Source organism: Colletes latitarsis, chromosome 11 (genome assembly GCF_051014445.1).
Source record: "Colletes latitarsis isolate SP2378_abdomen chromosome 11, iyColLati1, whole genome shotgun sequence".
NCBI classification, from domain to species: Eukaryota; Metazoa; Arthropoda; class Insecta; order Hymenoptera; family Colletidae; genus Colletes; species Colletes latitarsis.
Window position 1 is genome coordinate 9335654 of NC_135144.1, and position 16077 is coordinate 9351730.

Below are 16077 nucleotides of genomic sequence, written 5' to 3' on the forward strand. Positions count from 1 at the left end.
ATGCAGGAATTGTATAAAGTATAGTGAAGAAGATACAAAAGCCAAAAGCAAAACCAGCCAGAACAAAGCTAACAAAAAAGTTTTGAATAAAGAAATATTAATATAAACCTTTTGGTAAAAGTTACTTTTTTTTTACTATTCATTAGGAGTGCAAAAAAATGTCGTTAATCAGAAACAAATGAAAATTTCGCTTTAGGTACTTTTAAAGAGTAAAAGTCGTTGGTTGCCTTTAATATACGCGTAGTTCCACGTTACTCAGTTACTTTCATATCTCAAGTACCCCTCGCAAGAATAAATTCAACTGCAATTCTGTCTGGTATATTAAAGCAACAGTTTGAGCGGGTCGTTGCGAGCCAGTTAGCGCTAATTTCAAGTGGAAAAATTACGGAGCATGGAAAATATTGTGGCCACTCGGCACAATTTCCCGGCAGACGGTTTTGCGAGATGTTGTGGTAACAAAGGATTACATAATTTGCCACATTCCTTGCCAACATACTAAGCTCGCCACGCTTGCTTCTTGTACGACACGATACGAGAGAAAGTATTGCGCACGCACACGCGAGTTCGACTCGCTGCGGCGATCGAAATCGAAATCGAAAGAAAATGGACGGCACTCGGCGAATCGATTGTCCAGCTGTTCAACGGACCAACAATACTCTCGATCGACTCGTGACAAATTAGATAATTTAGTACTCGATACCGTAGGCCAGAACCTTTTCATATTCTCCATTTCTTAGTTAAGACTTTCTAATTAATAAGTAAATAAATTTACTGCGACATTTTGAATACTAGAATTTCGTGAGACCACAGAGGTTATGAATCTAACATCGAAACTCCAAATATCTAATTCGAGATAACTTAGAAATATATAACCAGGGTATAAGATTAAAGAGATTAAAATACAGAATTACATAAAGTAATAATTAATTTAGTTAAATCAATGAGTTATCAACGAAATGATAAAGTTTGGAATCGATGGACCAATTTAATCGTAAAACGAAAAATAACTAAAAGTTATTAAATAAAATTACTAAATAAAATTTTCTATATTAGTTATTGAATGAAGTCAATCGCTCAAAGTGTTATAAATGGAATTATTAAAGAAATTGAGACATACGTTTCTCATACAGTAATACAAGAAAAAGGTTTGCAAAAGTATCAAGAAAAGTAAAATTTTCTGTTACGATAAAGCATCGTACAATTAGCTTTATGTGGACGTATGAAATTAACAATGTCATACAAGTAAAGAATAGGTTAAAAGAGTGTAATGATAGAGGTATCAACAGTGAAAGAGTACGACGATTATTAAGATAAGCTGGTGTGAAAGAAAGAACCGAAGTTACGAAACTGCTTCCAACAAAACATTACAGGATAGTATGAATAAAATTTACCAAACAGTATGTGAACTTCGCTACGTAAGATTAGGAACATGAAATGAGAACAGATTACAACAAAATATAGTAATTGAAAAATATAGTAACACCTTTCCCCTTTAAATCCCTTTTGAAGAGTTACATACTTTTATTAGGATTTTTGAGTTGTATCATTTTTTGATAGTACTATCCTCAAAGAGTACTTCTTTCAATTTTTCATCGGGTAGAAGGGTGAAACTTTAAACGCAATTTTCTTGAAATTTCCAGAAAAATTTTCTATAGTTAGATTAGTTTTTTTTTATAAATAAAAGCAGCTTTGTAAACCAACAATATAGAAGTAATCAATATTTTCAAAATTGGTTGTGACAAGCACTAGTTTTATACATGTACTTCGACATACAATTTTTATTTTTTATTTCAGATCGCGGTTAACAAAGATATCCCTGGTACCATAAAAGTTATTTTTGAAAACACTGTTCTTTGTGCCAACAATGTTGTACGAACAATGACTTCTGTTTAAAAAAAAACTAATTTTAATCGTTATATACATTTCTTAATTTCGACCTATTCTTAAACCTTCCAAAGGTATATTACCCCTTAAGTACAAAGGCGCTTTGACGTTAGCCCTGAAAAAACCATTCGCAGGATAATGTTGCCGATCGATAAAAATCTAGTAAATAGAAGATTTGTCTGTTAACTTACCAACAGAAACGCCAGTGCGACTCCCCGCCAGTCCATGGCTAAAATAAAAGAGAAAGTCTTATTAATAACTGGGTCGAACTCCCATGAGTACGATCGACCGTGCAAACGTCTCTCGCGCGAGAACACTTGCACTGAACGCGGAAAATCGGTTCGAAAAAGCCGCGTAAACGCCTTTTTACTCGACGCATTCACTCTATAGATCCGGTTAAACGTCTTTGGTCGCAACGTAACCGACTTCGATCTATCGATCATCGATCCCCATTATACTAACGTCTGTAAAACCCGGCACTATCGTTCTCCATTCGTGAAATAGTCCCGTTTCAGCAGTTGGGATCATGTTGGTAATCGTGTCTACGAAAAGTCACATTTCATTTGATGGGAATGGAACGAGTTTGTCGCGAATCACAGACGCGAACGTTCGGTCTTTCGCGACATCGCGTGGTTGAAGTTCACAGGGGTTCGAGGGCTGGTTTGCAAAGGACACGGTGGACGTTTTCGAGGTGGTTAGTAGAACCACCGGGTGTTGGGTTCAACGAGAAAGCGACGCGGCGTTTCGCGGAGGTGGGCAAACATAAGTACTTAACGCAACGTTCACTTTTTCGAGCAGCAGGAAAGGTCGGTGCACGAAACGATATCGAGCACACCGGACCACCGTGTTTCACTGCAGTCCTTCCACACGGACGCCATTTTCACTACATCACCGGCTTTTCTCGACTCTCGAATGTACACGAGCGACGCGCGGCGTCGCGACAACACAAATCGCGGGATTTACGAGGCTGGTCGATCGACATCCCGCAAGGTTCTGCCACCATCGTTCTACCCTTCCACCTTTTCTCGCAGAGACCAGGACGGCCAGGATCGTATCTCGTGCTGGCGCACTTGGAAACGCAGGGCCGTCATAACCTCCACCTTTCATCTTCCGGGCGTACTTCCGAAAAGGACGTATCACCGATTTTTTTTACACTCTGGATTCTTACGTATTTTGACGTGCTGATTACGAGTATGATAGTGAAAATTGCCGAAAATTCTATTTTCATAGCGAAAACCATAAAAAAACCATAAAAATTATAGTTTTTTTTATTTACTTCTGGAGATAATGGGAATTTTGAAAAATACTTTAGATTAAAGTTGTAGACCTCGTTGAAATGCATATTTTATGCCCCATTGATTTTTGTCATAAAGACAATATTTTTTGAGAAAAACGATATTAAATGTTCAAAGCTTCATATAACTCTAGTTTCAATTTAGAATTCATTTAAGAATCGATTCTCCTTGCAAGAATCGAACATCCCTACTATAAATCAATCCTAAGACATGCACTGTACCGCAAAATCGTTTACTATAGGAAAAAGTTACTTCTGATATGTCATTTAATTGTTTTAGACTAAGGAAATACTTTTTCATTAAGACTTTTTTCCTCACATTTAAAGCGGCATCCGTTACGTCAGCGACGCGTAGGAAGAGTTGTATGGTCATCACGTAATTTGAAGTCACTCGGCGACTTCTCAACTGCCTGCGTAAGACTGATATAGTCATAGATATACGCGCTATTGTACTGTTACGAAATAGCCCAATACAATTGTTTGTTGATATGAATTGTGATCAATTTTCTGGATCAATATTTCCATTCGACAACCTAATTTATACATTTCGTACTTAATCTTACAATTTTTGTGTTAATTTTGTCATATCGACACTCCTTTTTCCTACAGAATACAGATACATGAATTCTCGTATTTAACATTATTTTTCATCCCAGCAATCGAAATCTGTTCCTCTGGAATATAAAATCATTTAGTTTGGTAGGTATCGTTGCAGTTTTAGTCATCACTTTCTCGTTAGAAAACAAAAGCGAATTTTAAATTTCAATTCCAACCTTCGAATTTAAATTCCTTTCACCGAAACTCAGAGCTATTCTCTTTCTGCCCACTTAATATGACCTTGTAACAAATTCAACGTTTTTATCTTTACACAATGCCTTTCTATTTCCATGTTCTACTTTTTAACATTCTTTCTCAATCGTCCAATATCTGAAGTTTTCACAAACTCAAATCTCCCAGGACGTATTTAAATAGTAGTTTAAGCGAAGTACATAGCACAACCTAGCCTATTCAGTGTTTAGGTGAACGTATCGTTAAAAACTAATGTTCGACTTCAATATCTTTTTTTTTAAAGCAGGTATATGACTGTATCAAATGTTTATCCGTGGCCAAAAAGTACGTATATTAAACTTTCGATCTACTAAAATTTATTTAAAAATAGTACCTGATTATTTCTATTTTTCAATTATTTATATCTAATAGTTTAAAATTGAACATTAAATTTTTACAACAAAAATAAAAAATTTCGTTTGAGACCCGTTATGTACAATTTACAAAAGTATTAAAATGACAGAAACCCTAACAAAATTGTTACTTTATATTTTCGTTACTACTGACACTTTAAAATATAAACATTTATTCATTTCCTTATGATATTGTACAATTTTATTTGTTCCCACCCTCTAGTACTCCAAATATGCTACATTTCATCTATTATTACAAACCTACCTTATTTTTCAACTTTAACCAGTTTAAATGAAACAAACTTTTAACTAGGTAGATTAAAACAAACAATTGATTTTACTTAGTCGACATACTTTCGTCACAATTCCTTTCCTTTACATCCCCTCCCCCTCCCCTTCCCTGTACAAAGCCAGTGGCGTAATTCTCGATCGATTAAAATCGATTTATTCAACATGGGAATGTGGGCGATCCTTGGCCGCCGTGTATTTGGTAACGCGCCACCTACTACGAGGATGAACGAGCTTCGCGAGCCTTGTGCTCGTTTTCGCGCGGTTTTATTGCATAACGTTGTTTCATTAAACCTTCTACTATTAAGCAGAGGGAGTCGAGGATCGATACATTTAGGTCACGATCACGGCCACGGTCGTTGAGACGACCGAAATAGGATTATATAATAACACACGTCGTCTCAAAACAAGGTTCCTCGAAAGAACTTTTTTCAAACTCCTCGTTATAATTAGATGATCCTACATATTTCAGGCATAGTTAATATATTGTAAGAAACGAAGAAAAACGAAAAAATGAGAGGTACGGGATTCGAACCCACGAACTTCGTACTACTGGCTAATTGTCTTACCAACGTCGCCATTGCCATGGCGCTGTTACTCCGGTGTTATGTGGTTTTTTGGGATTTCCGATCCCACAATATCCGTGCATTAATCCGACAACTTCTTTAATGCACAAGCACACGGATACCCGCGTGCTTCTTAATAAAAACTGAACAATTACAACAACGCTTTCAATAATGGAGAAATTTATCGGTGAGGAATTTCGGTTATTTAGTTGTTTCTTTAAATAAGCGGGAGTTCAGGACGTGCTTCGGAGAACGCGGCAACTAGAGAGAGATGACTTGATGGCTAGGCACGCCGATTGGCCGTAGCGTAATAGCAACGCCTACTCTCACACGCAGCGTTATTATTGGCGGAGACGCTCACAACTGCAATTCCATCGCGCGACAGAGGACACGAACGAAACGTATAGCGACAGAGTAGGATAGGACAAGACTGAGGGACACTGGCGTAACCGTACGCTCAAAATACTAGCTATAAATAGTACTTCTCGTGGTCATGGGGACCCTACTACTATGCAACGTGACGTCAGAGTGGGCCTCTATGGTGGGAATAAGGCGGCGCGAAGACCGTCTCTCCTTGCCCTTGCCCCGTTTAGTTTGTAGGTGCCTAGCCAACTAGTCATCTCTCTATAATACCTCTCACATGTCTGATTTTCGGTCAGAAATTCTCTTCGTCCCTTATTTCGGTCAGAGGTTATTAAGAGACATGTAATCCGTTGTGAATTGATTACAACACCCTACTATTAAGTCTACATTACCCGGTCAGCTGTTGTCCGTTCGCCTCGCCATTTTCCGTACGTGTCCCCGCGCGACGTTCAAGAAAGGAAACTGTTGCTTCCACGTTCTACACAGATGTTAGCCATTCTCGCGTCGCTCACACCCCCCTTCGAGTCCTTTCAAGCATGCCTGAACACTCCGCCCTCGCAACCCCTCCTGGTCGTGTGGAACGGTATTCGCGTCGAGGTCGAAATCGCGCACGATACGTTAAAACAGCAATTTTCAATCTTATTTATTTCGACGCACCAACAAATATACGAAATTTTTTTATGTGCCTAGCCAACAAGTCATCTCTGTATAGTAGGTACAACATTGAATGAAGCTGGCAACTTATGTAGTTCTACCTAATGGCGAATATTTTGCAAGTAACGACAGAGTTGTTACAAGTAATCAAAGTCCACAAATTGAAAACTGGACCGCTGGCAGTCGCATACCGGAAAAAGTGGGACATGCTTCGCGTTTCCGTTGCTAACAATGAGCTAAAAGCGAAAACAATGACGCGTGACGCTCAATTGAGAAAAGTAGCTATAAGTAAAGTAAATGACGATGATTTTGCTGTTGAAGACATATTTTATGAACCTGGAGTAAGATGCCCTTCGACAAAATTGACAAATTTTATTCTCGAATAATAAATAAAAATGTTAGATTCGCTCGTAAACTAACTTTTGCCCACGGCATTGCTCATTTGAATATTGGTTTAAAGAATTCGTTAATAGATTCTACTTTACAAAAGAATTTATAAATGAATTTGTATTCGGTATTCGTTAATAAAGTTTATCCAACTCTGCTCTTTGGTAAATTTAAACCCTCCAACGTTATTTCATAGTTGATTTTTCACGTTTTAAAGGCTTTAACCTCGAAATTATATTTTTCAAATTGTGCAGATTGATAACTCGATTACATTTTATTCAATTTATGTACTTAACATTTTCGACAGATGGTTTATACAGGGTGTTCGACCACCCCTGGGAAAAATTTTAATGGGAGATTCTAGAGGCCAAAATAAGACGAAAATCAAGAATACCAATTTGTTGATGAAGGCTTCGTTAAAAAGTTATTAAAAAATTAAATTAAAAAATTTCAAATCGTTCTGGAAAAATTATTTTCGGTTGCGGGGTTCAATTACAATCATTTTTGGTGAATACACATACCCTTGAATTCCTACCCATTTTCGAGAAAAAAATTCGAGTAAGTGCTGAAAGTTTTGGGTGAAAAAAGACTTTCGAATCGTCTTGGAAAAATTATTTTTAGTTGCAGGGGTCAATTGCAAGTATTTTTGGTCAATAGACATACCTCCGAAATCCTACTCAGTTTCGAGAAAAAAATTCCTTACCGAAAATATAATTTCTGGCCAGAAATGTCTGCCCGAATTTTCATGCGAATCTTTAAAACGTCATAACTTCCGAACGAATTGGATGATTTTAATTTTTAAAAACGCAAACTAGCGTATTTAGATGAAGAATATGTCGAAATTGCAAAAATATTCGAAAAGTTGATCCTTGACCCCGTAAACTGAGAAAAACCCAATAAAAATAGTCCAATTTTCAAACAGCCATAACTCGTACAATTGTGAATATATTTCAATGAAACTTTTTTCTGAAGTAGAGGTCATGGATACATACAAAAAAGTATTAGACAACTTCTCTGTACAGTGCCAACCAAATTTATTAAAAATGAAAAACGAGTTTTTAAGAGAAATCGACAGGGGGTAAGTGCCTAAATTTTTCGACGAAAAAAAGAATTTCAAATCGTTCTAAAAAAAATATTGTTGTATGCTGGGGTCAATTACAATTATTTTTGGTGAAGAGTCATACCCCCGAAATCTTACCCATTTTCTAGAAAAAAATTCGAGAAAGTGTGAAATTTTTCGACGGAAAAAAAAATTTCAAATCGTTTTGGAAAAATTATTTTCGGTTGCGGGGGTCAATTACAATCATTTTTGGTGAATAGACATACCCCCGAAATCTTGGGCATTTTCGAGAAAAAAATTCAGTACGAACGAAGCTTTAAACGTTAATAACTTTTTAACGAAGCCTCCATCAACAAATTGGTATTCTTGATTTTCGTCTTATTTTGGCCTCTAGAATCCCCTATTAAAATTTTTCCCAGGGGTGGCCGAACACATAAGAGGGCTAAAAAATTAACCGAAAACGTTCTCTACTTTTGCTTACTAAAGATTAGATCGACGAATATTTGTTCATTATGAGATAAATATTTTGTTCCATAATTTAAATTTTTATTTTCACGTAATGCATATAGATAAGAATTTTGGATAGGTCTATCGGCTGTTGGAATAAAATTGGCCAGCATATTCGCTAAAAGTATTCCAGCGGACTCGATTTGACGGCGTTTGTAGAGTAATTCAATTTAAAAAGTGGCTCACCTGTTTCAGAAGTCGGTGGTCGAAGAAACATTTCCCAAAGTCCGACGGCACGACGCGATATAAAGAAAGCCCTTTGTCACCAGCTCTTACTCAACCGACGAGTGGAGCGTGAAGAAAGAGAAAAGAGTCAAGTAAAACAATCCACGGATCACTTTCCAGCAAAACCGGACAGGTTCGTTCGTCGGATCACTAGTTCGATCTACCTCGTGGATCCCGGGTCATTCATCATCAGCACTTCCGGTAGTAGATCTGACTGGTCGAAGAGCGTCGAACACGCGTCCTGACCGGCCATAAAGTCCGTCTCGCGCGCGTCGACATCCCCAAACTCGCGGTGGACCTCCTGGCTCGGACTGGTCTCGCGAACGCCACGCGTTCCTTACGTTGATCCACGATGATCCCGGTGATCGATCATTCTAGTCGCGTTATCTTCGTAAGCGGGACTCAGTATCTCAAAGATTCAACATCCACGCCGTAATGAGGACTCTAAATAAAAGTTTAAACGTTTGCAGCTGATCGCGGTATTCGATACCCTTGATACTCTTAGACTCCGTACGTCTTCCTCGTTGTTGTTAATTTCACAGTGACACGTTCGTCGAAATACGTTTCCCTGATCTTCCCGCGCGCGTGTTCAGCGAATTTTGTGAAATCTTTCACGCCACTGCACCACCACACACACCCGCCGGCAGTCGAGCATGGATAGAGCCGCAAGAAAGAGAATCGGTTACGATCGACGCGAGGCTCGAGACTGCACTGTTCTCTGTTCTCCGTTGCCTATGCTCCCCCACCGCGACGGTGGTAGAGGGAATCCGATTCACGCGGAAGAGGGAGTCACGAAAAGAGAGACCAATACGCGCGACAAGTTGTCAAGAGAGAGACCGTCGCTACAGATGCAGAAACAACGAGGCAAATTTGAGAAAAACGGTGGGGGGTAAGATTCTTGGGAAAATCTATAAACGAAGGTGAAAAGAAATCCACGCAACGTTGTTTTCCTCAGAGGAGAGAGAGAGAGAGGATAAAGTGATAGAGAGAGTACTGGTACAACCATCGACCGCTAGAGCGCGACACTTGCGTTTATTCTTTTTTTCTTTCGTTTCTTGATAGATCCACAAGTGGCAAATAGCGATGGGCATTTAAAGGGATATTCTTGTCTAAAATTTAAAAAAAAATCATAATTACAGTATATGTCGTTGAAGATATGTTTGCAATTTGTTTGAATTCGCAATATTTACGAAGTACAGTCGTTTGAAGAGCACTATAACGATAGGTATATTTTTTTCTCGCGTTAGACCTTCAAAGGTACTAAAAAGAGTCAGAAATTGATATTTCTGAAACAACCGTTGAATTCAACATTCGATACGAAAATAAATATTATTTATGGGGAAAGATGTCATAAATGTATAAAATTTGTATGCAAAAATAATTCTTTGCTTATATCGTTTCACAACCTTTTGAATTTGATTGCGATTTGTGAAATTACGATTGGTAATCTAGAAAATATACATTTTATACGTTTTTAAGATTCATTTCTCAGAAATTCATTTGATTTTTCTGTCTAGACGGAAAGTGTAGTGTTTTATTTATTTTACAATAATACTATAAACCATAAACACCATTTGCAGCATTTATTGTAAAATAAATAATTTGATTACTTACAAAAAATCAAAAATGTAGAATTTTTCAACTCTCTTTAAACTAACATGATTTTTTCACTCGAGGTTATTTGAAGGTTTATTTTAGCATGGTCGTTGAATTTGTCTTAACGTGTACTACAATGCTGCATTATAAAAAATATATGTTAATGTGCAAAAAAGGGCAATAACTTTCAAAACTCGGAAAAAAATAATCTGGAAAAAAAAACATAAATTCTCAGATTCAAACTAAACATATTTGTCCTGATACATGTTTTTATATTAACAAAAATAACGAAGATAAAAGTAACACCTTATACATATCTCTCTATATCTCCACTTATATTTATATGTTTTTCTTAAAATTAGCAGAATATTCGTCAAAAATATAATATTTTAAATAATTACTTTACATTTATTTACTTGTTTTTAATCCTATTCTACTTCTAAAATACAGTCGATCGAATAAAAGTCATTTGAAGGTGGCGTTATTTAACATGATAAAACAAAAATAATAATACATGAATTTGTTTTTATATTCGTAACAATTTTCGTTAATAGACAAAAATTAATTTCCATTTAAAAAGAAAAATAGAGATGTCTTTCAAATTGTATAAAAGAGTATCAGAGCTAAAAAACTGTTATAATATAGGTTTAGATAAATAGTTATAATAGAATCTTGAAATAGTTATGAACAACTTGTCTGAATAACTGTTATAAGAACCTTGCTAATATTAATAAAAACGAAATATGTTTATTTGTATGTTCTGTATATCATCTTGTTTTAATTTTTTTTTGCAATTTTCCTTAAAATAAAATGTCTAAACTATATGAATTAGCATAAGTAATTCATTTTATCACCTCAGTTCATGGAAGCATATATCATGGTGATATTCTATTATTGCGACTAAATATATAAAAGACAAGAAAATGTTTAATAATTAAATATTATAAAATAATAAAGCGAACAAAATTTCAGATAAAAGATTAAATTTTAATTTTTCCATACTTCAAATTGCATAAACAAATCTTTATTTCAATGAAAATTTGTTAAGTTTAAAAATACTCATTCTACATACGATATAATTTTTGCTTATATTAATCCTCCCTCCCGTTTAAATTGTGAGATAGGGTGACTGTTTATCAAAGAATATATCTGTCTAAAATACGTCGTTAATTTTAAACATCGATATATATATAAAATTGATCGGATCTAGTCCATGTAACCTTTTCAAAAATTTGTAAATAAGTATAATTTCTGACTGTGTCGAGGAAATTTAAAAATTGTTGTTTCGATGCAACTCGAAGCCATCACTACCGTCAGGAGTCTGGCGAAAAAGGGGTAGTAAAAACGAATCGAAAGAAGGAAAACGGTCGCGGATGTTGCGAGGAAAAGGATAGCCTATATTTACGTCATCGCTTGGCTTAGATGCTGTATCACGCTCCTTTCGAGGGATGTGGACTCCGATTCTTCTCGATTCGTTCAAGCAAAATGTTTTCTAACCGTACTTACACTTACATGTTTATAATCATTCCTGAGATAAGAATAGTAACGAATCTTTAATCACTTCTGTTAAGAATATTGAGTTAACCACTTGTAAAATCTAAATATCTATAGAGATTATCTAAATATTATAGAGAACATTTGGGATATAATAAACAAAATATTATATGAAGGTGAGAAGCAGTATAATATAGTGTCTGAATTAAAATCTGCAATTTTTAATGCTTGGGAAAGCTTGGATCAAAATTATATGAAAGACTTGTATAGAAGTTTACGGTCGTAAAAAAGTTTACTTGTAAAAAAGTTTTTCTACAGTTTACTTACGAAATTGCGAAACACAGAGTTACCACCTTTTGATAAATGTACCCTTTCCGGTCTCTAAAAACGAAATAAAATTCTTTACCCACATATTTCTATAAAAAAGCAGAACGTTTGGTATAAAACTTGAAACCTCGAAAAATTTGACCAGAAAAAGGGACTGCCTCGGGGAAAACGGGATAAATTGGCCCCCTAATCTAGTATTATTAAATTAACTTTTGATGCCCCGTCAAATATACATAATTTGTACTTACTCGTTGACTGAACGACATCTATTGGAAAATAATTTTATATACTGGTACAAACTGAATTGTATGCATGATAAATTACCGGTCGCGTATACGCATAACACGTGTTTCGTGTGAAAGCAGAGAATTTAATAATGGCGCTTATTTACCGTGTCTGTACAAATTATTGCCCTTTGTTAAATAGTTTTTATTGCAAACATACAGTTAACATAAGGAGATTTAAGTCAAAAAAGACGAAAAAGTTGAGTGGTAAGTAGGTATTCACAAAATTAAATTCACAAAATAGGAAGCAAAATAACCTCAATCGTAGTATTTTCATCACGTTTTCGTTTCTATTTCTCATGTCTACACTATAACTTAATATCAAAGTGTTCTCACTTATCTTCGACTTTTATTATTTCTTCGTAATTCTCTTTTGTGTAACTCAATTATTGGTATAAAAACTAATTAATAATTTCCAAAATATTTACATTGAATATCAAATGGTAGCATTGATAATATAATTGTAACATTGCTTTCTTAAATTGTAAGAAAGTAAGATGTTAAATTTAAACAATTGCCCTTAATTCTTATAGATCATATTACTTAAGTATTTTTGCAGTTGTCCTTATCATTTAATAATTTTAACCTATTATGGAATTCATATAGGTAACAGTAGCCAAAACGGAATAAAATATATAAAGTACATTTTATAGGTCTCTTATTTGAACATACCATAAGTAATTATAGAGCGAGATCGTTTAATGATGAAATTGAGCATAGACGAAAGCAAGCATCTAGAAGTATTTTAGTGCAATTACAATCATATCAAGTTGCTAACGAGTTTAAGGATTATTGTAAAAGATATGGAACGATTTCAAATATATTTCATTATGTAACAAAAACTCTTTACGTATGTATATACTTTGAACAATTTTATCTCAGATTTACACGATATACAAGCTACTTAACTAAACATAAGTGCTTTCATTAGACAATTATTTACTATGGTATAATTTGATATTGCTTTCAGCCCAATTTTGTATTAGTGGAATTTGCATCACCCAATTCTATAAAACTTATAAACAATAATGTTGAGTATATGAAAGATGTAGAACATATTCCTTTGGAAACAACAATATTGTGGTTTCATAGTAAAAAAGATGAATATTTAAAACCACAGTCTGAAGTAAATAACTCTAGGGAATTTCCAAAATATTGTCTTTCGTTTCCTACAACTATATTAATTAGGAAACATCTAAAAGCACAAGCACCTGTAATGTATTAACATATTAAATACTATACTATATTTAAGAAGTAGTAAAACTTTTTACTGTTTTAGATTTCTGAACAAATGATTGAGCTTCATAATTTAATGAAGTTTACTGATATTGAAACAAGGTTGAGATTTTATACTGCCTATCAATTAGAACTTTCTCTCAACAAATTATTTCCAACTATTTCTATTCTACCATTTGGCTCATCCGTGACTGGTTTTGGACAGAAAGGATGTGATCTCGACTTAGTGTGTAAAATTAACAACTTAAATAGAAGTGTAAGTGCAAATTGTAATATGTTTGTGTCATCAAAAGCTGGTTTTAGCAAATTTCTTTTTCAGGAAATTTCATCAAATTTAGTAGTTCATTCAAAACCTTACTCTTTTAGCGAGAGACACGAACAAAAGGAATTTTTATCAATATTAGCCACAATAATACACAATTTTATTCCTGGTACTGAAAATATACAAAAAATTCTCGAAGCTCGTGTTCCCATAATTAAGTTTTCAAATGTGTATACAAGTATGCAATGCGATCTTTGTGTCACCAATATGTATGTATCGCATGCTGTTGGTCTCCTGTGTACTATAATTACATTTAAACCTACTAATCCTACAGGATTGCAATTCGTATGTCTGAAGTGCTATTTATATATGGAGAAATGGATTGGCGGGTCAAACCACTCGTTTGCACAATCCGTAAATGGGCACAATATAGAAAAATAACAAATCCCACACCAGGACGATGGATAACGAATTTCTCTCTCACCCTTTTAATAATATTTTATTTACAGAAGGAAAATATATTGCCTCCCATAAATAAGTTAAGTTATGCAGGTACATATGAAAATAAATAATTCTTTTCTTCTTTGTCTTAGTAAATCAATACTCATATTTTTTTTTTAGATAAACAGATATCGGCTACAAGACAAAATAATTTATCTTCATTTATACCACCGATACACATAAACAGAAAAATAAATACAGAGTCTTTGTCTCCCCTTTTATATGGTTTTTTCGAATATTATGCAACCTTTAAATTTAGTTTATATGGAATATGCATCCAAGAAGGAAAGGTAAAATCGAAAAGAGATAGTGCGCCCCTTTATATTTACAATCCATTTGAACCAACGTTGAATGTTAGCAGAAACGTTAATACGGATACATTAAATTATATAATTACCCAATTACAAAATGCATTGTCTATTTTGCAAAAATCGGAAATGAATACTCTTCCGAGTTTATTTGGATTGACTCCACCGATAATAATAAATAACATGAAAGTTGCTGAAATTAATAAAAACAATGAACTAAATAACAATGAAAACAACATTGAAACTGATACGAATGAACCTAACAAAATAAAACAAATAATAAAATAATTTGTAAACAAAACAAGCGTGTTATTGTATGTAGCATAGATTGTAAATACAATTGGCTTTTTTTACAATTCATGTGATTTGTAAATAAAAATAATTTTATTCCATATACATTTCGTCAAAAGTAAATGTATCTTGCAATAATTACTCTTACTTACTTATTTGCTGTACTGTTTTGAACAGATATGGAAAAAAAGAGAAATAGAAAATTAATGCATTAAAATAAATATATACAGGGTGTTTGGTCACCCCTGGGAAAAATTTTAATGGGGGATTCTAGAGGCCAAAATAAGACGAAAATTAAGAATACCAATTTGTTGATTGAAACTTCGTTAAAAAGTTATTAATGTTTAAAGTTCCGCCTGTAAAACGGCAATCTGCGAACAACTGCGTGCATGCATTAATGTTTATTATCAGCTTACAGTTTTGTGAATGAGAACCACTATCATACATGCGCAGCTGTTCGCAGGTTACCGTTTTACAGGCGGAACTTTAAACGTTAATAACTTTTTAACGAAGTTCCAATCAACAAATTGGTATTCTTGATTTTCGTCTTATTTTGGCTTCTAGAATCTCCTATTAAAATTTGTCTTATGTATGCGTTTTATGTGAACCATCAACGTGATTTATGAACTCATTCCATGTGTCTCTCGTTTGCAAATTTTGCTTATTTTTAATAAAAAAAGGTTATTAACCAGTAAACATAACTTTAAAAAGTTTTTTTAGTGTTATATGTATAGTACAGACACATGCAGAATTTTGGATCTCGAAATTTTCTAGAAAAAACATTGGGAAAGTAAATGCCTAGTTAAAAAATGCATCACTTTGAGTTGTTTCGTCCGTAAAAGGTTAAAAGATTTTGTTTTTATCATATGTGGCACAAGAATAAAAGTAATTTTTGACACTGTTACTTTGCCACTTCGACAAATTTTGATGATGACTTATAAACTGATTTCATAAATCATTGTCGCTTTTGAATATTTTTTGACGAATTTATGCATTCAATAAAACCTCAAAAATATGAAATAAACCAATAGTGTGCATGCATGCAGAGTGCGTCCGAACAACATGTACAAGTGGGAAATGTTTTAATTCACCTTATGAAAAAATAAGAAGAATATAAGGAATAAAATTTTTTCATTTTCAGCTTTGTTTTCGAGATAATCAAGTTTGAAAATCGGTTTTGTATTTTACGTACTTACGATTAAGGTGCGATTCAACCAAGCAACATATGTTGTCTATAGCATATAATATGTATATGCATAACTTTCGTTACAGGCTCCCGATGCTCAGATCATATCAATGTATCGTCCTTCCACGAGAAGAAGGCACAGCATGCCATATCCACGTACTTCCAATTTTTGAAAATTATTGT

General features: G+C 34.3%; 2 protein-coding genes across 2 annotated transcripts in view; one reads left to right on the forward strand and one right to left on the reverse strand.

Annotated features, from left to right (window-relative positions):
* Pio (zona pellucida domain-containing protein piopio) overlaps positions 1–9107 on the reverse strand; it is a 149772-nt gene extending 140665 nt beyond the window's left edge. Inside the window, exons 1-2 of the mRNA XM_076777205.1 lie at positions 8371–9107; positions 2076–2113 (exon numbers count right to left, since the gene is read on the reverse strand). Of these exons, the coding sequence (XP_076633320.1) occupies positions 2076–2113; positions 8371–8401 (69 nt within the window). The 5' untranslated portion in view covers positions 8402–9107. The remainder of the gene's footprint in view (positions 1–2075; positions 2114–8370) is intronic.
* Positions 9108–12170: 3063 nt separating this feature from the next.
* Mtpap (mitochondrial poly(A) polymerase) lies at positions 12171–14790 on the forward strand. Its single transcript, XM_076776706.1, has 7 exons — positions 12171–12317; positions 12764–12960; positions 13081–13323; positions 13390–13602; positions 13666–13877; positions 13943–14160; positions 14230–14790. The coding sequence occupies exons 1-7, from the start codon at positions 12203–12205 to the stop codon at positions 14703–14705; spliced, it is 1674 nt and encodes a 557-aa protein (XP_076632821.1). The 5' UTR covers positions 12171–12202; the 3' UTR covers positions 14706–14790.
* Positions 14791–16077: the final 1287 nt, after the last annotated feature.

Excerpts from the sequence above, each read along its gene's own strand:
- Mtpap (XM_076776706.1), top strand. The coding sequence starts at position 12,203 with ATGGCGCTTATTTACCGTGTCTGTACAAATTATTGCCCTTTGTTAAAT. Across the intron at positions 13,603-13,665 it reads TTAACAACTTAAATAGAAGT|GAAATTTCATCAAATTTAGT; the intron begins GTAAGTGCAAAT and ends TTTCTTTTTCAG. Across the intron at positions 14,161-14,229 it reads AAATAAGTTAAGTTATGCAG|ATAAACAGATATCGGCTACA; the intron begins GTACATATGAAA and ends TTTTTTTTTTAG.